General features: G+C 33.0%; 10 protein-coding genes across 10 annotated transcripts; 4 read left to right on the top strand and 6 right to left on the bottom strand.

Annotated features, from left to right (window-relative positions):
• On the top strand, positions 1-1,503 carry PPL_03176 (pleckstrin domain-containing protein; the record flags this gene model as incomplete). The annotated part of the gene is made up of 5 exons (XM_020574148.1): positions 1-3; positions 71-178; positions 278-737; positions 821-1,149; positions 1,234-1,503. 5 exons carry the CDS (start codon positions 1-3, stop codon positions 1,501-1,503), a joined length of 1,170 nt encoding a protein of 389 aa, XP_020436220.1.
• A 270-nt stretch (positions 1,504-1,773) lies between these two features.
• uglA (uracil-DNA glycosylase) lies at positions 1,774-2,950 on the bottom strand (the record flags this gene model as incomplete). Its single annotated transcript, XM_020574147.1, has 2 exons — positions 1,774-2,745; positions 2,783-2,950. 2 exons carry the CDS (start codon positions 2,948-2,950, stop codon positions 1,774-1,776), a joined length of 1,140 nt encoding a protein of 379 aa, XP_020436219.1.
• A 274-nt stretch (positions 2,951-3,224) lies between these two features.
• PPL_03174 (CDGSH iron-sulfur domain-containing protein) lies at positions 3,225-3,806 on the bottom strand (the record flags this gene model as incomplete). Its single annotated transcript, XM_020574146.1, has 1 exon — positions 3,225-3,806. The coding sequence occupies one exon, from the start codon at positions 3,804-3,806 to the stop codon at positions 3,225-3,227; it is 582 nt and encodes a 193-aa protein (XP_020436218.1).
• A 282-nt stretch (positions 3,807-4,088) lies between these two features.
• Positions 4,089-5,882, bottom strand: PPL_03173 (uncharacterized protein; the record flags this gene model as incomplete). The annotated part of the gene is made up of 3 exons (XM_020574145.1): positions 4,089-5,033; positions 5,136-5,660; positions 5,754-5,882. 3 exons carry the CDS (start codon positions 5,880-5,882, stop codon positions 4,089-4,091), a joined length of 1,599 nt encoding a protein of 532 aa, XP_020436217.1.
• A 1,588-nt stretch (positions 5,883-7,470) lies between these two features.
• On the top strand, positions 7,471-8,073 carry PPL_03172 (uncharacterized protein; the record flags this gene model as incomplete). The annotated part of the gene is made up of 3 exons (XM_020574144.1): positions 7,471-7,477; positions 7,521-7,571; positions 7,970-8,073. The coding sequence occupies 3 exons, from the start codon at positions 7,471-7,473 to the stop codon at positions 8,071-8,073; spliced, it is 162 nt and encodes a 53-aa protein (XP_020436216.1).
• A 141-nt stretch (positions 8,074-8,214) lies between these two features.
• On the top strand, positions 8,215-11,431 carry dlpA (dynamin family protein; the record flags this gene model as incomplete). The annotated part of the gene is made up of 3 exons (XM_020574143.1): positions 8,215-8,232; positions 8,934-9,397; positions 9,469-11,431. 3 exons carry the CDS (start codon positions 8,215-8,217, stop codon positions 11,429-11,431), a joined length of 2,445 nt encoding a protein of 814 aa, XP_020436215.1.
• A 260-nt stretch (positions 11,432-11,691) lies between these two features.
• Positions 11,692-14,467, top strand: PPL_03170 (uncharacterized protein; the record flags this gene model as incomplete). Its single annotated transcript, XM_020574142.1, has 5 exons — positions 11,692-11,735; positions 11,823-12,753; positions 12,834-13,082; positions 13,154-13,304; positions 13,371-14,467. The coding sequence occupies 5 exons, from the start codon at positions 11,692-11,694 to the stop codon at positions 14,465-14,467; spliced, it is 2,472 nt and encodes an 823-aa protein (XP_020436214.1).
• Positions 14,468-14,595: 128 nt separating this feature from the next.
• On the bottom strand, positions 14,596-16,188 carry PPL_03169 (B-box zinc finger protein; the record flags this gene model as incomplete). Its single annotated transcript, XM_020574141.1, has 1 exon — positions 14,596-16,188. The coding sequence occupies one exon, from the start codon at positions 16,186-16,188 to the stop codon at positions 14,596-14,598; it is 1,593 nt and encodes a 530-aa protein (XP_020436213.1).
• A 478-nt stretch (positions 16,189-16,666) lies between these two features.
• On the bottom strand, positions 16,667-20,069 carry nup107 (nucleoporin Nup84/Nup107 family protein; the record flags this gene model as incomplete). Its single annotated transcript, XM_020574140.1, has 7 exons — positions 16,667-16,962; positions 17,053-17,776; positions 17,844-17,997; positions 18,067-18,912; positions 18,984-19,127; positions 19,194-19,557; positions 19,631-20,069. 7 exons carry the CDS (start codon positions 20,067-20,069, stop codon positions 16,667-16,669), a joined length of 2,967 nt encoding a protein of 988 aa, XP_020436212.1.
• Positions 20,070-20,278: 209 nt separating this feature from the next.
• gacJ (Rho GTPase-activating protein) lies at positions 20,279-23,371 on the bottom strand (the record flags this gene model as incomplete). Its single annotated transcript, XM_020574139.1, has 5 exons — positions 20,279-22,167; positions 22,242-22,445; positions 22,533-22,900; positions 22,985-23,137; positions 23,346-23,371. 5 exons carry the CDS (start codon positions 23,369-23,371, stop codon positions 20,279-20,281), a joined length of 2,640 nt encoding a protein of 879 aa, XP_020436211.1.
• Positions 23,372-23,983: the final 612 nt, after the last annotated feature.

Raw genomic sequence — 23,983 nt, 5'->3', positions numbered from 1 at the left:
ATGGTAAAGTATTAAAATTAGTTATGACAAAAAAGTTTATTATTAATTTTTGTTGTTTTTATGTTATTAGGCACCATTTTTAAGAGCTTATACAGTATATTCAAATTCATACAACTCTTCAATATTATTACTAAGTAGTTTAACCAAATCGAATCCAAGTTTTTCATCTTTCCTTTCAGTATGTTGCCAAAATAGATCTTAAGAGATTTGATTTTTAGAAGCAAAAACAATCACATCATTCTAATTGGTTATTTGTTTTATTTTATTATTTTTTTAGAAATGTTTATTAAAACCAGCATCAAAAGGATTGAATTTATCAAGTTATTTAATTATGCCAATTCAAAGAATCCCAAGATACAAGTTGTTGTTGGAGAATCTCTTGGCCAAGTCACCAGAGAATCATGTCGATTACGTTGATCTCAAGGAGGCATTGACAATGATTGGCTCGGTTGCTTCTGAGTTGGACGAACGTCTACTGCAATTCCAGATCAAGCACAGAGTATTGGACATTCAGAACAGTCTGGTAGGAATGGACGAAGATATTGTAAAGCCAACACGTGTTTTCTTCAAAGAGGGTGATCTCAAAAAGATATCGGATCGTGTAGTCAACACCCGTCACTTTTTCCTCTTTAACGATCTGCTTATCTATGCCCAAAAGGAAAAGAAGAATCTCTATCGTTTCAAACATTCTTTTCCACTATTACAATGTTGGGTTAAAGATTTACCTGATACTCCAAGTATGTAATAATCTAATATGATTTCCATTGAATAACTGTGTTAACTTACTAATGTTTTTCAATCAACTATTTATTAAACTAAGGATTTAATTGTTTATTCCAAATCATTTCACCAAATAAAACATACTTTTTATGTGCACCATCGGAGGCAGATAAACAGAGTTGGATGAAGATGTTGAATGAGGTCATCACTAATCTGGTCCAACAGAATCCAGATTGTGAAGCACAACGATCGTCAATCTTTGAGAAGCGTGGATCAATGTCACCGAGTGAGATTCTCAAGGAACTCGAGAATTCAATCCCAACCGAAGAAAATGAAAATGAAATACGTACCAAACCAATTTGGTTGAAAGATCAAATGGTTAAAGCATGTATGCATTGTTCTTCAAGTTTTACTATGACAAGAAGAAGAGTAAGTAAATTTAAACAAAGACAAACTTTAAACCATTTAAATATATATTTGATACTAACAATAATTTTCTTTTTTAATTATTAGCATCATTGTAGAAAATGTGGAAAGATTTATTGTAATGATTGTTGTCCAGTTACAGATCTCTCACAATACCTACCAGGAAAGAAAGCTAGAATTTGCAAAACATGTTTCGAGGAGATTTCAGTTCAACTAACCGAAATGATGAATCACCATTCATCATCGGATGCTCTCGATGCCAGTCCAAACAACACCTCACCGGCATCGCTAAACTCTTCATTTAATTCACAGTGTTCAATCGATGAAGAACCTCCTTCTTCAACTGAACTTAAATAATAATAATAACAATAACAATAATAATTAACTAAAGTCATAAAAGAAAAAAAAAAACAACCTTATTTATTTTGAATCCATTTATCTAGTAATAATAATAATAGTAATAATAATAATAATTATAAAAACAAACAAATAATAATAATAATAAGTTGTAGAGAAATGGATTTGTATTTTAAACAAAAAAAATGGAAAACCTATGATTATAATAAAAACAAATATATTTAAAATTGTAAATTACAAAACAAAAAAACCTATTTTTGTTCATCTTATTCATTGCAATGTCCAGTCGATTTCCTCTTGGCCAATTGATTTGAGATAATCGTTGGTTTTCGAAAATGGTTTGGTTCCCATGAATGTCCTGACGGACAGCGGTGATGGATGTCCACTTTCGATGACATGGTGTTTCTTTCTGGAGATTTCCTTTCCTTTCTTCTTGGCGAACGCTCCCCAGAATATAAACACTACGTTTTCGCATTGCTCGTTGATGACCTTCATGATTGCGTCGGTAAAAGCCGACCATCCGAATGGCTGATGCGAGTTTGGCTTGGCCTGTGTCACAGTGAGCGTATCGTTGAGCATCAGAACACCTTGTTTGGCCCACTTCTCAAGGAATCCGTGGTTCGGTGTTTTGAATCCTTCGATATCGGTGGTTAGCTCCTTGTAGATATTGACAAGACTGGGTGGTGGTTTGACACCTTTCTTGACACTGAAGGCAAGTCCATGAGCTTGTCCAGGTCCATGGTATGGATCTTGTCCGACAATGACAACTTTTACCTTGTCTAACGGTGTCCAGTTGAGAGCAGTGAAAATCTCGTCCTTTGGTGGGTAGATTGGCTCCTTTGTGTTGGCACCGGTGCTATTGAGCTCCTTGATAATCTTTTTAAAGTATGTTTTTTCAAACTCTGACTTTAGAGCATTCTTCCAACTTTCATCCTTGAGGTAGTCCAGAATATTGCTAAAGTCTCTTGGGTCACTCGAATCAGGTGATTGTGCAGATGATTCCAATGAAGAAGTGGAAGAAGTTGATGTTTTCAATTGTGGTATTGATGCTTGTTTCTTTCCACCTGCTGGTTTTAATGGCACTAATTTCGCTGGTTTTTTAACTTCAACTTTTTCTTCTTTCTCTTTCTCTTTCTCTTTCTCTTCTTCAGTAGATACGTTATCCTCTTCTACTTCTTCTTTAGCTTTAATCTCTACTTTTTCTTCAACTTTATCTTTTTCTTCAACTTTATCTTCTTCTTCCTCTTCTCCTTTTTATCTTTTTTTCTTTCTTTAAAACCTTTGAATTGTTGGTTTTTCTCTTCTTTATCTTTTGATCTTCGTCTGGATGATTGCTATCATCATCAGAGGCATTTTCTGTGACTTTACTCTCCTCCTTTACAGTCGTTTCATCTTCAGTATTTTTTCTCTTCGAAAAATAATCACTTATTTTCTGTTGACTTGACATTTTTAATATATATTATATATAAATATTTAATTTATAACTTATAAAATTTAATTGATTCAATAAACAGTATTAAACCATTATTATTTTTATGGCGCCAACGCCAACACCTATTTTGAAAAAATTCGTTATTTCTAAGTAATTGATTTTTTTTTTTTTTTTGAAACAATGATTGAATAAGCAAATCCTAATAAAGAAGAACTACCTCATTGAGTTAATATACAATTACAATCAATTGATTATATTTTATTTTATTTATTATTAATCAATGAATGATTTAAAATTCTAATTCTTTTGCTTTATCACATCTACATGGTGGATCCTTTGGATTAAAAGGTAACTTGGAATGTTCAGCATCGCAATAAGGCAGATTCTGTGAGTATCTGCAACCACAAAGTAACCAGATTGTCTGCTCTTTCTCCAGTGTAAAAGGTATTGGTTTAAAGCCAGTGCCAACATGTGATTTATCGCAGAACGGTTGATTCTTTGTGAGACCACATGTGCAGTATTCATATTTTACACCCTTTTGAAGTCCTCTAATAGTATAAGGTCCATAGAATGGTATTTTGAGTGGTACTAATTTACAACATCCACACTTTGAACAAATTACTTCTGCTCTACCTTTTATTGTCTTTTTATTACTTGTATCATTATTACTATTACTATTATTATTATTTACTTTGCTATCAATTGATTTTTGAAGATCTAACATATCTACGTCAGGTTCACCTTCTTTTGTTTCACATTTACATTGATCCTCTGTCAAATGTATCTTTGTATCTAAATCTTTTGATATTGAATTGATATCATCATCGTTGTGATCGTGGTGACCACATCCAACATTCTTTTGTTCACTCATTATCTGTCTATCTACTATCAAAAGACTAGTTATATAAACAAAAAAAAAAAAACTAAAATAATGAAATGCATCGGACAATGAAATTAAAAAATATCTTTAAAAGAAAAGGAAATTTCTTTTTTTTTTTTTTTATTATTAGAAGTTCAAGTTTATAATAAGCTAGCTCAATCATTAGTAATATGTATAATTTATTTAAAAAAGTTAATTTTTTTGATAAAATGAGTAATATAATTAAATATTCTCAAATTTATAGGTTGATTAGTGTTAAGAGTAAGTTACTCTTCATATTTGTTTGTTTCTCTTAATTGGTGACCATTTGCTCTTTTGTTCCAATTGTTGTTGTTCTAATTTAGCACGCTCCGGTGAGCTTAGTAATAGACTTCCAGAGATGATTGTACCTTGTGCAGCTGCAATCAATGCTGATTCAATTCGAGATTCAAAATCGATGTCATCGTTGGCTGACGTCTCTACCGGTCTTTTTGATTGCTTTCTGCTTGAAGACAATGTTAGATCTCTCTTGGAAATAGATACAGGTGTTGTTGTTGTTGGCATTGGTCTTTTAGTAGCAGAAGTCTCCATTGAAACCGATTTGAACTTGGATGATACTGGTGTTGTTATTGTTGTTGGTGTTGTAGTTATAGTTGGTTTAATCTTTTTAACAATTGGCGTAGATACTGATTTGTTGCCGATAGAGGAGGAGGAGGATACAAGTGTTGTTATTGTTTCATTTTGACGTTTTAATGGTGTCAATGATGTTATTGGTGTTGATATAGATTTGATTGGTGTAGTGGTGGTGCTGTTGCTGCCGCTGCTTACTGACTTGATTGGTGTCGCAATCGATGAGTTTGACAATGATGATTTCATTCTTGGAATTGTTGTTGTTGTTGTTTTAGCTGTTGGTTTGGTTGATGCACTTGGTTGTTGTTGATGCTTTGTTAACATCTTTGAGCCAGAAATAACTTTGGATGGATGGACATCGGATTTAATTGTAGTCTCGCATTGCTTGATATCCTTAATTCTCTTGTTGATCATATTTGTCTTTTTCGATGGTGACTTGGTTCTTGTTGGCGACGGTGACTTTCGTACGGTAACGGGATCATTGGAGGGTGGTGAAGGTGAATCGTTGCACTCCTCATCTACCTGTAACTTTTTTGGTGATGAAACAGTCATATTGGATAAAGGTATAATAACATTGGTTGGAGTATTAGATCTCTTAAGAGATGGTGACTGGTGTAGTATTATTATAGAAAATCCAAAAAAAAAAAAAAAAAAAAAAGAATAGATTAAACTATAAGTATAATTTAAATTTATACTATTATAAATACTTACTGCAAATGTATTAAGAGATTTAATTGGTGTCTTTAATTTCGATGGAGTTGAACTATTTGTTGTGTTTTTAACTGCTGTTGCTGTTGGGGTAGTAGTAGTTGGAATTGTGGTTGGCGAAGAGATGACTACGGGTTTGGTTTTTGGTGATTGTAACTGTGATAATGATGCTAGCAATTCCTTTTGTTTCAACTTTGTAATTGCTGGGTTGACAGGTGCTGGCACTGCGAATCCATCCTGTAGCTTTTTCTCATAGGGAGAGGACGAGAGTGAAGAGCTCGACGATGATTTAAAAGTGGGTGATGCTATATTATTGATATTCTCTAGATTGAGTGGAGATAATGGTGCAGAGTTGTTGCTAAACTCTGACAAAAGATTATTAACAGATTTTCTCTTTGGTGTGGTAGCACCAACCCTTCTGTTCTCCTGATTGGAAAGGTGTCCAAATGACGATTGTTGTTGTTGTTGTTGTTGTTGTTGTCTGATTCCACCATTAAATCCTTGAATCAATATCTTTTTAGGTGTCATCTAAAAATAATAGAAATATTAGTTTAGTCGATTTTATTTTTAACGCAATATTGGTTGTGGAAATGTATTATTATTTATTATTGAAGATCTTACAATTTCATCATCAAAATCAAGTTTAAAATCTTCTTTTCTTATTTTGAAATTCGATATACTACTTTCGAAAGTTTCGGCAGAACTCGAACTTATATCATTTGTGTTATTTGATTTTCTTTTTAAAGACATTTTAATTAATTAACAAATTGATTGTTTTACAATCAATTTCAAACAATAAAGGTCTTGTTTTTGTTGTAATTAAATTATTAAAATTTTAATAAAAAAATCAATGTTATTTTTTTATTCAAAGTTTTGAATCAATTCAATCAGTCATTCAATACTTAGAATTTTTTAGCGGTTAAAAACAACACCCAAAAAAAATGATAATTTTTAAATTTGAATTTTAGAAGTTCATGAAATATTGTAAAACACAAACAATTTTATTTTGATCAAAACAAAACAAATTCACATCTTGTGATTAATGATTACAATGAAAAAACATAACGTGTTTAAATTGATTCCCAATCAGAGATTTGGATTGGTCGTCACTACTTGTGGTTGTGATTGATGAGCACCCACAAAACTATGCTATCGTGATTGGCCGATAGAATTTTAAATTTGACTGTTAAAAAAGTCATTTTTCAAAACCCAATTGGAGGCGCCATCTTTTGTGACCCACCCATTCAAATCCATATGAAAAATATCAAAAAAATTCAAAATAAAAATATTTTTAAAAAATCTAAAAAAAAAGTTTTCATAATTAATTTTATCTCAAGAGAGACAGTACCAAAAAATATCATTCATTCTTTAAATATTTTTCCTCTTACTTTGTTGTATTTTTAAATCATATATAATATTAATTTTATTTAAGTATTTGATTCAATCCAATCAAATTACACCTACTTTCATATATATTTATTTAAATTCTTATTTTAAAAAAGAGGTAAAAAAAAAAAAATCAAAATCATAATCATAAAACAAATCAATCAAACCAAAAATAGTTAAACTACTTTTATTTTATTTTATTTTGCTTTGCTTTACTTTTTTAAACAACTTTTTATATTATAATAATAGTAGTAGTAATAGTTTTATATTTAGTTAGTATAATAATAATAGAGTAGAGTAGAGTATAGGGTTTGGGGCATTTTTATCAATTGAATAAAGATATCATCACTTAGCGCCAAACACACTACCACCACTAATTAACCCACACCACTCACCAATCATTTAGATATTCAAATGATAGTATTTAATCAATCTATCTTTCTATCTATTGACCTACCATATATTCAATCTCTTTTTGGAATTATCAATTCAACTTAAAGATATGAGTGGATGGTATATTTAAATTCAATTTTTTTATTTGAGTTGACAGATTCTATCTATCTATTTATCTATCTATCTGTTTATATGGTAACCTATTTAAATGGACTTACTTTACTATTTGTAGTAGTACATAATTATATATATATATATATATTGGATATAATACTCATATAGTTTAATTTATTATTGTTGTCTTTAATATTGTTATTACTATTGTACAATAACTTTAGAATTGAATTTGTGGATTAGAAAAGAAAGAAAGGAATAATAAAGTAATAGAATAATAATTTGATAGAAAGGAAATCAACCATCCACAATCAATACAGCTCATCATATCAATATCGAATTTGTTAGAATATTAAAATAAGAAGCAATAAATAATATTCACATTGCGATACTGAAAAAAAACGATAAAGACGAAACAACTGCGATCACCTAATCTAGAAAAACAATGTCATGTACATAAGCAATGATCAATATCAAATTTAAATAATTATATAGTCACTCAAAGATCTCTCTTTCATGCCAATCATTCAAAAAGGTGGCATATTAGTAATTGATATCAATTAGATTAGTTGTTATCTAATTACTAGTAATAATAATTGAATGATTCACATAAATTATGTCATTACCTATTAATTATTAACGAATATTTCCAAACATCTAACATTTTAATTAACATTATTTTGTTATTACCATTTCTTTAATCAATCAAATCACCCACACATTTTGTTTTTTTTTAAATTAATCATCTTTAAATTTTTGTCGATATTTTTATAATGGTTTTCCTTGGATATCACCCAATTTAATTAAAAACCACTCACAACCACACCAAACAAACAAACCTAAATTAATTATACACTCAATCAAAAATGACAATCCAATTAAAAAATAAATAAATGATGATTATTTACTAACTTTATATATATATACTTAATTAAATTATATAGATATTTCAAATACACTCAAAAATAAGATGTCTGTATTCAAAAAGAAAGATAAGTCAGATGACAAGAAAAAGAAATCCTCTGATGAAGGTAATGTCCATCTATAATTAAATAGGCACTCAACTCTATTTGTTTTGATTAGTCCATTCATCCACAACCCATCAATCAATCAATCAATCACTTAGGAAATCGATATTAATATGATTTAGTATTACGTTTTATTGGATAATAATTTTTGTTTTATAAAAATGAATATAAAGTTGATAGTAATAATTCAGTAATAATATTAATAATAATAATATTAGCAACAGCAATAATAATAATAAGTATTTAAAATTATTATTAATCAATCTAATTACTACACACAAAATTTCAACTCAACAAATCAAATCAAAAACATATTAATCATTTATATACCAAATATATATAATAATAGTACCACATGTATACGAATGATTCTTCATTAGTAGGACAAATCAAAATATCCATCTATCCAAACCATCCCCACAAACACAAAATTTCTTTAAATAGCCAAGCTGGAAATCGATTTTTTAAATCAATCAAACAAACAACAATCAAACAATCAATTCCAACTCTATAATTTAGATATTATTTAAAATTACAGTTTACAAATTACAAAATTTTTATAGAGATATCCAACTCCAATACAAATATCATAAAACAATCCATATCCATCAACATTAAGCTTGTTTTATAAAACATATTTTTAATATTTACAAACTTATTTTCCAAAAGTTGTAAAATTGATTTGGAGTCAATCAAACCAACCAACCAAACAATCAACCAAACAATCAAATACTATCAAATTAGTTACTATTTTATCAATTGTCATTTGTTGATAATCATCTATAATATTTATATATTATTATATATATAATTTCTTTATTATACATTTTTCAAAATCTATTTTTTTTCTAATTTAATTTTTTTTTTTTTTAATTAGTAGAATAATAATAATTCAAAAATGATGATCTCAAATGCTAACCATCATCGTAAATTCGCTCATTTAGAGAAGAAATTAGAAACCACAACACCAGTGGCCGTCTCAAACAGCACCACTCCAAACGGTGCCAACACTCCAACTGTTAATCCAAGTGGTATTGCCACCACCTTCACTGCCGATGACGATCGTTTAAAGAAGGAAGAAGAGGAGAAACGTAAGAAGGCTGAGGAGCAAAAGCGTAAAGAAGAAGAGGAGCGTGTCAAGCGTGAAAAAGATGCTGCCGCCGAACAAAAGCGTAAGGAAGAAGAGGAACGCAAAAAGTCTTCTGCCAACGAGGAGATCAATGAGGAGTTTGAAATCCAATCACTCGAACAAATGGGTAAATCCAACGTTGGTCAAGACATGTTTACTTTCTTCCCAGGTGAAGTCTATGGTGCCTATGATAAATTACAATCTTTCTCAAGAGAGTAAGTTACATTTTTTTTTGTTCTTTAATAATTGTTCCTAACAATCTTTTTTTATCATCCATTAATATTAGTTTAAATACTTCAATTCCACAACCAGAAATTGTATTTGTTGGACCAAGAGGATCTGGTAAATCCAGTTTAATTGAATCGTTCATTGGTCGTCCATTGAATATCGTTGGTGCAATGGGTTGCTCAAAGAGAGCTCTCCACTTGCAGTTTGTCAATAACACAGAGTGTGAGACACCAAAGATCACTATCAAGAGAGACGGATTCATCAAGGAGTTTGACCATGATGTCGTCATCCCAATCGAGCAATTGAACGACACCATCACCCGTCGTAATACCGCCATCACCGAAGAACCAATCTACATCATGATCGAAGCCAAGAACACTTTGAATCTCACCTTGATTGACACTCCGGGTTTGGTTGCCGAGGGTACCGCCGATCAAGCCAAGATCGACGCCATCGTCAACTCGATCCTCCGTCCAACTCACCGTTTGATCGTTGCCGTCGAAGCTTGTGGTGACTGGTCCAACATGACCATGCTCTCCTTTGTCAAGCGTGTCGACCCAGAGTTGAGTCGTTCCACCTTTGTCTTTACCAAATTCTTTAACATCATCCAAGACTTCAATTCCACACGTTCCGTCAACCGTTTCCTCGCCGGAACCATGTCAGAGATCAAGTCGTTCTTTGTCACCATTCCAAACCACAAGATTCGTGCTCGTTTCTCCGAGCCAGCCAACTTCCAAGAGAAGTTGACTCAAGCTTACAAGCGTGACATGAACGCATTGGAGCAACTCCAATACGACAAGCGTTACGAGCGTAACATCGGTGTCCACCCATTCCGTCGTTACATTCTCAACATCACCTGGAAATACCACCAAGATGCCGTACCAAGAATTCTCAAGCACCTCCGTTCCAAGCGTCAATCGGCCGAGTCTTCGTTGTCCGATCTCCAAAAGCAATCGGCATCGCTCGACTCCACCATGTTGCGTGCCGTCGCATCCAACTACACCGTAACATTCCTACAGATCACCGAGAAGTTGTTGGCAGGTACCAGCGAGGGTAATCCATCGGTCAACGGTCAGACTCTTGACGAGGAGAAGCAACAACAGGGTGACGGAGGTGACTGGGTCGATCTCTACAACCGTCCAATCAAGTTTGACGCCGAGGAATGGGGTATCCCATATTGGAACAGCAAGCTCTACGGTGGACAACAATTTGAGCGTCTCATGGGAGAGTTCAAGGCTGTCTGTGACAACACCAAGATCACTGAAGTCACCTTGGACGACGTCGCCACTGCCTCTGGTATCAACAAGCTCAACAACATCCCCAACTACGCCTGGGCAGCATGTGATTTGGCTCAACAGAAATCACAAGACGCATTGGTGCCACTCATTGAGCAACTCTGCGAGCGTGCCGTCTACATCATGAAGCGTTTGGCCGATGTCACCGACAAGGTTATCGACTCGCGTAAGAAGAATCGTGTCACCTCGACAGCGATTCGTGCATTTGACATTGAGAACATCGACCAATATCCATACTTTACTCACCACGTCAAGGACTTGTTCTACAAGTTCATTGAACACTCTGCCAAGGTTTGCAAGGAGAAGTGTATGGACGAGTTCTACTCGACACGTACCATCTACTGGGAGTTGACCGAACACCCAGATCAATCGTTGCCATTCCTCAGAACCGACCACCAAGACACCAAGTCTACAGTCGAGCTCTTGACAACACAACTCTTTGACACCATCCGTAAGCGTATCACAAAGAATGTACTTTTGAAATTCTACAACTTCTTCTTGGTGCCAATGCAAACCGACCTCTGGACTGAAATTCAAGGAAAGATCACCTGTCTCGCCAACGAATCGCTTGAACAAATCTTTGAAGTCAACGCCACAAAAGAACAACTCAAGGAAGATGAGAAGAAACAACAATCAATCCTCGAGAAATATACTCAAAACGATGATCTTTTCTTGAAGGCTGCCTCTCAATTCAATCACCCTCTCTCCAGTGCCACCATTCAATAAATAAATAAAAATAAAAATAAAAATTAAATGATAATAATAATAATAGGATTTATTTATTTTTAGATTTTTTTTTTTAAATCTTGAGACCAGATCCAAATCATTCATTTTGAAGTCTCATTGATTCGCTAAAAGTTGGCTTTTAAAAAAACTTCGACATTGGAGTTTTCATGAATCGGTCGATTTTTCGAAAAATTAAAAAATTAATATTAATATTATTTTAAACTCTTTTTCTTTATTTATTTAGTAAAATCTTTAAAGTAATGAATAAAATATCTATAGAAGAATGTTATAAATCAATCAATGGGTAAATGTCAATTTTAGAATGCAAATAAGAATATAACTTTATATATTAACTTTTTTTACTTTAAATTATCTATTTAAAACAAACCAGATATACATTGAGCAGCGATCTCAATTTGAATATACTAAAGATAGATGAAGAGCAATTCAACCAATCATTCTCTAGGAATGAGTATTTCTTTACACCATTCGAGCAGTTGTTCAATAGGAAACTACCTAGTTATCTAGATAATGATTATCATAATACACTCGATAGTAACAGCAATCATAACGAAACAGAAACAAGTAGAATAACATTAAATTCGATAACTACATTTACAACAACAACACCAGCAACAGCGACTACCAATACCACAACAAAAAAAACAAAATCACCTAAAAAGACTGCAACAACTACATTGGATAAGAAACAACGTGAACAAAATGAAACGAATCAAACGAAAGAAGATCATGGTAAAAAGTCAACTAGTGATGCAACTCTACCGAATTCATTTGAAAATCCTAGTCTTGCATTGGTTAAACCAAGCGATGTTCAAAAATCTAAATCAAAGAGTGCTGCTAGAACGGCGATTCTTCTTGATTCATCATCTCTTCCACCTAGTGTAGCACCATCTATAACAAAGAAACAACAACCACAACAGCAACAACAACCATTACAACAAGAGCAAACAACACCAACAAATAATGAACATGCATCTCTTTCTCCATCTACAGTATCACCAGTTGTCAAACCAACAGTTGCAATTCGAAAGCTACCATCGATTAGAAATTCAAAATTAAATCCATTAGATATCTCTTCATCAAAATCGATTCAATCATTGCAAAAGATCGCTGCTAAATCGAGTGAGAACGACAATGCTATTGAATATCAACCTCCACCAACCATACAAAAGCCAACACCAAATCAACCAGCTGTTAATCCACTATCATCTAGCTCTGCATTTCCACATTTACATCAATCGATTGTTAAGAGACCAAATCTATATCATAGTATAGATGACGAAGTTGAGAAATTAATGAATGTAAGTTTTATCTTGTTAACAATTATTGTGATTAACAAATTATAACCATTTACTTATATTTAATTTTTTATTTAAAATAGTTAATCTTTAATAGAAAAGTAGTACAGATACATTCACTACCTCGATATTACAAGTTAATACAATCAATAGATATATCAACTATGATTCCACATGCGAGCGATCCGATATTGATGCATCGTGGTACAGTTCTTCAACTAGGAAAATGTCCGGTTTTCGAAAAGATACCTCTAAACTCAGAAGTACCACTTTCAAACTATTATCCTTCACCGGATGAACCAACTATTTCATCTACTTTTTGGACAAAGTCTGTATGTATAAGGATATCAAATATGTATTATTTATTCAGCAAATTATTTTAACCATTATTTTTCTTTTTTAGACAATCCCTACACTCTCAAAAGATACAAACATTCAATCTTTAGTCGAAAAGAATAATATAGATATAGTTTTATCATCATCTTCGTTTGTTAAGCTTATAAATAATGTTGCACCTTTTTCAGAAGATTGGGAAATACCTATTACATCAAGAGGTAATAAATATCTTGTTTATTAGAATTATAATTAGATACTAATGTTATCATTTTATATATTTTTAGATTATGTCAATGCAACTGGAGAGAATAAAAAAGTATATATTTTAGATAAACCTTTATTAAAGAAATCGATTACTCCAAAGGAAAAGAATGAAAAGTATTTCAATTTGGCTGTAGAGTCTATTGGATTGACAAGAGGAGAACAATCAAATTATCCACCCATTCATTTCTCAACGGATGAAGATACAACGAAACAAAAACACTTGACTTCAACAAATTTGACGTACAACGTTTGGAGGTTTGGTGAGATGAAGTTACTCATTCGATGTAAGATTCATGGTTTGGTACCAGATCCATCATCGAAATTAAAGGTCAGATATATTGGTATCAAGACAAAGTTGGAATATCAAGCCGAACGTGGTCTCGAAGATGCCTCGGTGAGTGACACAGCCAAGTGGTGGTCATACACATACATTCGACCGGATGCACATCTGATTTTCGCTCGTGTCAATGTTTGGAATCGTAAACTATTGGCACTGGAGAAAAAAGATATGACTCATATTCTTCATCCCAAGTGTCAGTTCAACCCGTCCAAGAGCTCGAAAATAACGATGGAGCTTCTAAAGCATATCAAGAATCTGTCGGGTGGTGATCGGTTCTTGATGGTTCACAAGAGTTTGGAAAACTTTGTACATATTCACCAACAAACTGAAACCAATCAAACTGAAAATCCAAATGATATCATCTATGATCTGCATCAATTACATCAGGGTCTACCAATTGTGAATCACGACGTGCAACCTGTAACATTAATTCCTCTACCAGCTCCACCTCAACCACCTGCACCAATCATCAAGAATCAAGCATCGACCAACAACAGCGATATCAAAGTATGTTTTTCTTTTGCCAACAATGGTCAATGTTCAAATCCAAACAACTGCAATTTCAGTCACCTTACGATGGCACAGGTCAAAGAGAGAAATCTTGAACATCAATTAAACCCATCAAAGAAGAGAAAGGCATCTCAACAAAAGAAAAAGAAAGAAAAGAAATCAAAAAAGCAACAAGCATCAACGTCTGATGGTGAACATGATTCTGGTCCTGCAGATTCAATGGATTCAACATCCGACCTTTCTTATATAAATTCTTTACTCTCTTAAAATAAATAAATAATAATATTAATATCACCAATCTGTTTAAGTGTGTTTTAAAACCTTTGATCAGGAATTAAATTGGGAAACACTGGTTCCTAATTTTACAAATGTGCGAAAAACAATTTTTTTTATTTTCAGAAAGATACAGAAATTGAACGAATATTTTTGATTGAAGATTTAATTAAATGCCATGATTCAGACTCTATATGATAACAATGAATTGCCTCTGGATCTACGTTGAGAATATAAATGACATCCCCTTTGATATGACTATTTGGTTGATTAACACATACCATTTTAATTGTTGTTTTTTTATCAATGAAACAAGGAAGATTTGATATTTTGGTGCATGTTTTATCGATAACTGATATCTTATAAATAGATTTCTTTGTTGATACAAAGATTGATCCATTATTATCATAGACAGCTGCATGAAGTTTTCTTGAAATCACTTTCTCCAATGAATAATATAAATCTACTGTGTATTTTTCTTGATCCAAAAGATGAATTTGTTTGGTTGAAATATCATAAAAATATAATGAATTGTCAACGAATACAGGTTGAGTATTACTTTTTGGTGTGAATTTTAGTGTTGAAACATTTGAAGACTTGTCATTAATATTCCATTTCAACAAATGGTAATACAAAGGAGACTTGAAGTTTAGCTGCTCTGAATAAAATATATAAAAAATGTTATTCTCGTAATCGTGACATGAACTAATAATATTCGAAATTGACTTAATTAAAGACTGTGTCTTCCAATTATTATCTTGGAACGTGTATAATGAGCTAGCACCCATCAGTGAATCACGTCCATTTACTGATAATGAATAATAGCTACCAATTGTAGGTGTGCCAACTTTGCCAATAGATTCGTTTGAGAGATCCAACTTAATCCATCCATCACTCTTATGAATAATCAAAAACTTTCTGTTCTTGTCATATAGATCGTTTAATTGAGGAATACTTGAAACAATGCTATCTCTAGCTTCTTCAGAGAACTTAACTTCGTATTCAATTGGTAATTGAATTGAAATAGTTGGTTTGAGTTGTGCAATGTATCCCATACATTCAATTAATTGCTTCTGATCCATTGGTTTGTCACTCTCTCCAACTGACTTTGGAAATAATGATTCAGTTTTCAAAAATGATTTTAAATTTGAACATTGACCAATTGTATCAATCAGTTTATTGATATCTTCTTCGATAACTTTAATATTAGCAATTTCGTCAGACGAACTTTCTTCGGTAACCATTTGCTCCACCTGCTCACTGAAAGATGAATCATCATTGTTGTTGTTACTTTCTTGACTGGTTTCAAACTTTATCTCCAGGCCCATTGATTCGATGACATGTTTTGTTGTTTGTATCTCTTTAATAGTATCCAGAATTAACATAGCTGCTTTGTCAACCTCTGAGATAACTTGTTTCTTGATCTTATGTTCCTCTTGAATGAGAAGATCATGAAGTTCTTTGTAGAACTCTGCAATCTCTGACTCTGTTTTTCTGAGTGTTTCAACTGTAGTTGCTGTACATTTCAATTGTTTCCAAAGATATTCGATATTCTTCATATAGAAACGATTGTTTTCCTCTTCCACTCTCATTTTACTGATGGTACAGAACGTGTGTGATTGATGTGAAACAATACATTCATTACAAATTAACTCTTTACAAGTTGAACAATAAAATGTAAAAGGTTGTTCCCAATGTTCTTTACAAAAATCCATTGTTAAGTCTGTTATCATAGGTTTTAATTTGAATAAAATGATAGAGAAAATAAAAATGATTTGCAAAATAAAAAAAAGTGATCGTACTTTTTATAAAAAATGTTTGCAAACAAGGAATTTCCCACTTGGTAGGAAATAAAAAGGGTGTAAACTAATCAATATAAACAAATACACTACTAATTCTTTTTTAATTAATTGAATTCTCTTATTATGTTTATATATCTCTAAAAAATCAATATATTTCTGGTCAAAATGTATTCAGAAAAGATTATATATATCTCTTTTGTTTTGTTTTTTGCTCATTAATTTTGGAAGAAACAAGGAACATCATTATCACACAGATACAAAAGACATTGAAGAGGCAAAAAGTTGTTATTACTCTTGGAATAGCAGCATCACAACAGAAAAAAAGAACCAAATAATAGATAAGAATTGCATCATAATAACTTTTAGTCTCGAGATTTGTATTTATTTATTTTTATTGCTTTATTTTTTGTTTATATTGTAATATATCGTAGCTATTATTTGATTGATTATCTTGACGTTCCATCATAGTGATTAAACTCTTTTGGACCAATGAAAGCATTTCTTGAATTTGTTCACGATTGAAGACATTGTACCATTTCAATCTTTCGTCGGCTATTAAATTACAAATACGTGAGCTCTTCTTGTATTGCTCAGTTCCAACCAACAGTTGATGAAGTGAAAAGAATAATGGTGGTATACAACTGACTCTTAATGAATGAATTTGTTTTTGATATTCACTTGGATTAACTGGAGAAAAAAAAAAAAAAAGATTATCAAATTAGTTGGTTAGTTGGTCAAAAAATGGAATCAAGTTATTGCTAACTTAACCAAAAATACCATCTTGAATTGATTCTGGACATAGCCAACTTTGTTTAATAATTGTGTTGACCGATTCGATTGCATCTCTTCCATAGAGCATATTGTTTTGACTCCACTGACCAAATTCCTCTTCGACTTCTTTCTTTTTTCTTTCGAGATCCAATTTCTGTGCGTACGATTCCTTGCCAGTCAGTCTGAAATGGAGGGTCGATTGTTTTGGTTTCTTTGAGTAGTTGTGGAACCAGATACCGATTCTTCTGGTTGCCTCCAAATACTGTGACCAATTGGTGAACTCCTTGATGATGTCGATGGTTTCGCTCTCTGATCTTGTGCTTTCCATCTTGGAGATGGCCACAGAGTTCTTTGGTAGTGCGTCAATCAGTTGTTGAGCTGCATCCAATTTGTTGTTCTCTACAAACTCACGAATCAAAAGGTTCGATTTGAGAATGGCTTCAATACGTTGCTGAGGATTGAAACAGAGCCAACCAATAGCATCGATCTTAGCGACATCGGCTTCGGTTGTGGTGGACATTGAACGTGAACTAACACCTCTGTTCTTTGCATTGATATTATTGACGACGGTCTCTGTAATCAATTCTGTATCCAAATTGTAACGTTCTGCCAATCCCAAACATCTCTGACGTTCTTCCAACTCTGTAATACCTTCCAAAAACTTTGAATATAATTTAGTTCTCTGTACGTCATTACCCAAGAAAGATGTATATAAAGCTACCAACTCGTGCTAAATAAAATAATAATAGTTAATAAATAATTAGTTTATAACGAATAGAATAGATAAAAAAGTTTACCTTTTGAGTATCAATTAAATATTGAATGTATGAATGAATAATAACATTCTCTGGTGATTGTTCATCTGGATTTGGTTGATAATTAATAGTTCTAAATCTATAGAATAATACTAAACCAATTGACAATCTTAAGAAATCCGGTGATTGCTTTCCACTTTTAATAATAGTTAGTAACTAACTAGCGTTATTAACCAATCATATTTATAGGTTAATTTTAACTTACGATTTTAATATATCTAAAAGGGATTGTAATAAAGTTTGATAATCATCTGAAATCAATCTATCTTGAATGATATTATATGGCTCCATCGATTGTTTGATAATGTCAACCGGTGAATTGGTTCTCAAAATATGAAGGATATCGGTTGTCGATCGGAATGTCGAGGCTGTAGGAAGTGGTGGAATATCCTCGTAGGAAGTTGGTGGCACTGGTATGCTCTTTAGCTCCTCATTGAGTTTGATGTCGATGAGCACACGAACATAGACCCAGAGATAGTCGTACCAATTCTTACACACTGGAAGTGCGTTACCAACGTTTGCCGCCAGAACACCGTAGATAGCACGCTCATACTCGTCGCTGGCGTTGTTCGACAGCGTCAAACAGCTCTGTCGCCACAAGTTACGATAGGGATTACCAATCTCTAGTTCCGAAGCAAACTTGGCGTCGCCGATAAGAGTCTGTGCACGCCAGTGCTGACCGACCAACTGACAAAACTGGATGGCCAACTCTCGGTTGCCAACACGCAGTAGCGACCAGAGCGTCGAGAGGAACTGGTGGTCGTCCTTCTCATCGATAGCGTCAATCTTTAGATTCAAACGTTGCTGAGCATCCGGGTCGAGAAACTGTACCAAATGTTGCTTGTTTCCAGTCTTGATAGCTTCGAGTGTCTTCTTCCAGTAGACAGGTTCATCGGTGTACTTTATCATTGATGCCATCTCCTCCAACCAATTCAAAACGATGATATTCTCACGCATCTGATAGTCTCTCTTTATATTCAAAGCAACTACATCGACTTGACTTATATTACTATCCATTTGAATGTCATCTGGTTGATCTCTTTCTTCAGGACTGAACCAACATTTGATTAATATCGAAATCATCATCATCATCATCATTATTTAAGTTTTATTAATACATACTAATCTTTATCTCTATCTTGATATAATCTACAAAGGATATCCCATGTATTCTTTTCGTTTTGTACTTGATCTATCTGTCTTTCAGTATCCTTTTTATTCGGTAGATGATAATGTCTCTCTAATTGATATTTAAGTAATGATAATCTGTTTTAACAAATGAATTTGATAAGTTAATGAATATTATTTGTTTTGTTTAATAAGCAGACATACTTGTTGACGAAATAAGTTTTAAATTGATCAACCATTTGTAAATATGCAAATTGATTATCTTGGTTGTTTGTGTCGTTGTTCATGTTGTTGTTGTTGTTGTTGCTGGCGATCGTAGCTTGCTTCTCTATGATCTCATAAAAGATATCATCATCTGTTTTATTCAATGTTTGGTGTCTAAACCAATCTAAATCTGGATCGTCTATTTCATCCATTTGCAAACCACTAACACTTCTATTGGCTTCATTATCATATTGCTCCATTAATCTATCGTTCAATGCTGATCTATAAGTATCTTCACTAACAATAGCACCATCATTACTATGATTATACTTTGATAAATCGATATCATCATCTGGTAACATATCTAACAATAGCAATTAATAATTAGTTTAAACTTGATTACTCTCCCATCTTATCATATTTATAGATAAACATACTTATATCGAATTCATTTTGATTATTATTTTTGTTATTATTACCGAATATATTTGAAGAATCGAAACCTTGATCTATATTGTTGTTATAGGTGTTGTTGTTGCTGTTACCACCGAATAAAGATGAAAAACCATTATTATTATTATAATTGGTTGTATCAAACATTGAAGAGGATGATGATGATTGTTGTTGTTGTCTTGGTTGTTGTAGTTGTTGTGAGAAAAGTGAAGTTGGTGTTGTCGATGAAGGTGAAATATTCGTAGTATTACCACCAAACAATGATGAAGAGAATGGGTTCAAAGTTGATGGTTCACTAGAGAATGTCGGTGATGAAAATGTCGACGATGATGAAGTTGTAGTCGATGGTGTGGTAGATGGTGTTTCATCATTGCCACCAGCACCATTTACCTGGTCACTCCAACTAAATCCTTTAAACGACATCTTATCAATCTATTCTATTTTTTAAAAGTTTAAAAATAAATGAATGATTAGATAGTGAAGTTATAAAAAAATAAAAATAAAAAATAAAAAATAACTAAAGTTTTTTTTTTCTTGCATCAAAAAAAAAAAGGAGCGAAAAAAATATTAGCTTTTTTTTTTATTTGTTTATTTATTTGTTTGTTTGTTGTACAAAAAAGAGTTAATTTATTTTATTTTCTTGTTATAATTGGTGATTTTGTTGTTATGTCTGGTGATGAGGAAGATTGTTGCTGTTGTTGTGTTACTCTTAGTGGTGGGTTTAATGATACATTTTTAAAGATTATTTGGTTGGAGTTGGTGTTTGGTGATGATGATGGCGAGATTCTTTCGTCTTTGGTACCACTACCTGTTAGATTAAGTGCTGACTTTGATGTTCTCTGTGAGGTAAAGTTGTTTTTCGCTTTCTCTGTGTCTTCACTGGATGAATTCAATTTGAATGAAGATGATTTACCGCTTGGTGATGAAGATGTGATTGTGTTGGTGTTCGACGTAACTGGTTGTTGGTTTGTCACTGGTGTTGGTAATGGTGTTGTTGATTTCGGTGATTGTCCTTTGTTTGTAAAGGAAAATGGTGATTGTTGTTGTTGATCGATAGGTTGTCTTGGAACTGGAATTGGTTTTGATTGTGTATGATCAACAAATGAGATGGATCTTGGTAGAACAGGTGGTCTAGCGGAAGGTGTTGGTGCTGTTGTTGTTGTTGTTGTTGAGCTTGATGAGTCATTTGACTCTCCTGTTGCTGTTGTTCCAAATTGTACGCGTTTCTTTACCACTGGTGCACCACTACTCTTTGGTTCAGAGTCAGAGGATGATGGTGATCCAGAGAGAACCGGTGATAGTTTTGCAGGTTGTTGATTGGTGGTTGTTATTGGATTTGGAGTTGTTTTATATTTATAATCGAATGGATTTGGTGGAGGTTTGTTAGGTGGTCTATCGAATTGATTGATTGTTGTTGTTGTTGGTGTTGTAGTAGTTGTTGTATGTACATTTGATGTTGTCATTGTTGATGTTGGTGGTTTTGGTGTAGATGGCATTGTATTTGAGCGGAGAATCTGTGGTGTGGTTGGAGGAGATGCTGAAAGTGATGAATCAACTGGGAAATTACGTTTAGGTGGTAATGGTTTTGCTTTGGGTGTTTCGACTGACATGCTGGGTGTTGGTGCTGGTGTTGGTGTTGTTGGTACTGGTGCTGTTGGTAATTTGGGTGGAATTGGTGCTTTTGAAATTGGTGGTCTTGGTGCTAGTTTTGGTGATTGTGGTGTTATTGGAATGGTTGGCATTGGTTTCGATGGTAATTTCCTGTATGGCATTGGTGGTGGTGGATTGGGTGTAGTTGTTGTAGTAGTTGTTGTTGTCGTTGTTGTTGATGTTGATGTTATTGGTTTATTCAAATCGAATCTAATTGGTGGGGTGGCAGCAGTTGGCTTTCTGCTTGGTGGTTTTGGTGGTTTTGGACAGTTGGATGGCGGTGTGGTTGGCGAGTCTAGGATCTCGGGATTGAATAACCGCGAGACTGGACGAGTCATTGTTGATATGGCATAGGCTTGTTGTTGTCGTTGTTCGGGTTGACGCGGACTTAGCAGAATGGTTCCGGTACGGCGTGGTGGCGGACGTGGACGACGTGAGAGTTGACCATCGGATCGCACCACCTGAACGAGTGACTCTCGCTTGGCTTCGGATGCAGGCGATGCAATATCGAGATAATCGATCGAAGAAGTGTCGACCGGTGGTAGTACAACCATTGATTTTCTGTAGGCAGACTTCACTTCGAAACTCTTAAAGATGGCACTATAACATTCGACCATATATTTAATGACGTAGGATTGCAACTTCAAATTAGCGAGACCACTGGTGATGTCTTTGAAATCTGGATCTCGCATCAAAGTAGGTCCGAAAATGATACCCAAATTATCAGAGGTCATCTTATTTTTATCTTTATTCGCTTCAATCAGCGTGAGAAACTCTGTGAATTTCCTTAGAATACAAAGATGTGATGGTGGGATATTTAATACCAATTGTCTTAGCTTTGGTACAATTATTTCTAATTTCTCAGTACCACCTATATATTGATGATCATCGTTGTTGTTAATATATAATTTAGAAATGTTTCTATTATCTACTTTTGATACATACGAACACTATCTACAGCTTCATAATATCTATCTAATGGAATTAAAGGTTCTGGCAATTCTTTGAAAAATGTTGATACCAAACCACAAATACAATATGGATTATCGACTTGACTGAAATCCAAATCACCATCTTCCACTTTGAATTTTAATAAACTGATATCCTTATTACTACCATTCACTCTAAATAATCCTTCTGTTTCAAGATCTATTTTAAATTTTAATAATAATAAAAAGGTAATTAGTATTAATTTAAAAAGGATTGGAATTGTTGTTAAATTAATTTAAAACATACGATTCTTTAAATATTCTATTCCTTTTGTTAAAACTAAAGGTATTCCATCTGGTTGATCAGGATAAAGATCTTGTAGTTCGTCTGGTGTCAGTCCGAATTGTGGGAATTTCAATCTGTGTACCACAGTTTTACCAAATGTGAACTTTGAGAATGTAAAGTCAAGATTTCTAAGATATTCCCACGCCGACTTCTTTCCGCTATTGCTACCATCGTCACTGCTCTTTTTGCCACGAGATGCACTGCCTTTTCTCTGATGTCCTTTATGTGTCATGTTATTCTCTAAATCGTATCGAGATGGTTGTATTCTAGGTGCAACATTACTTGGTGCCATTAAAATATTCTTTTCCCTTAAATCATCTGGTGATGGTCTTTAATTTTAAATCCATTTAAAAAAACATTAATATATTTCCAAATAATTTAAACATTAATTATTGTAATTTCTCTTTAATTACCTTTTCTTTATAAATGTATTTAAGAAATCACCGATTTTCTTTTTTAGATTTCTTGGTTGTCCGGATGATGATGAAATGGAAACGTTGTCACAATTGGAAACATCATCTGGATATTCTTGGGTTGAATTTGATTCATTCGATGTTGACATGATTCTATTTATTATTTATTATTTACTATTACAATTTACAATGAGGGAACTGTGAAATGAAAATTATATTTGATAATTTAATTGGATATAGAGAAAAAAAAAACTATTATTATTTGTATAATATAAATATTTTAAAAGAGAGATTCTGTTTTGATTTCTAACACTACTTTAAAGTTGAATTGAGATATATTGTGTGATGTTGTGTTGTTTACGGATGAACTTGTGATATTGTTGTCATTATTTTCAAGAGTGGTCTGATCTGTCAAAAGCACAATTGTGAAATTGCGTGTTTGCTGTTGTTGTTGATGATGACTATGAATTTGGAGGTGGGAGGGAGAGAGTCAAACCTTGATACCAATCAACTCTTTTGATGATCTAAACACCACTAACTATTCTCCTTTTATCTCTCCTACTAGGCGTATCTCTTTCTTTTATTTCTTCTCGTTTCCAACTATGAAAGTAATATATGTTTTATCAATTTGAAAAGTCTTTTTGTTTTTTATTTATTTTTTTGCCTGTTGTTTGTTGGTTTGGTTTGTTTATTTGTTTGTTGGTTTGTGGCTTTTCAGGTTATTGAGTGTCGAGTGTTTGTTGTTGAAGAGTTGGTAACACACAAATTAATATATATATAAATACCAATAAATAAATATATTGTCAAAGTGTGTATGTAGGGGGTGTTGGTTTAGAGTTTTGGATTATTGTGTGTTTGTCAAACTTTAAATTGTGGTTGTTGGTTGTGGTTGTGGGGTGGTGGCGGTATTGAAAACAATGAACTGGTAATAGTTCTCCTGTTATTGTGGTGTTCCAAAAATAAAATAAAAATAAAAATAAAATAATAAAAAAACCAATA

The sequence above is a fragment of the Heterostelium album genome (genome assembly GCF_000004825.1).
Source record: "Heterostelium album PN500 unplaced genomic scaffold PPL_scaffold3, whole genome shotgun sequence".
Classification (NCBI taxonomy): Eukaryota; Evosea; class Eumycetozoa; order Acytosteliales; family Acytosteliaceae; genus Heterostelium; species Heterostelium album.
The sequence above is the reverse complement of the archived record's forward strand: the minus strand, read 5'-3'. Positions and strand labels throughout refer to the sequence as shown.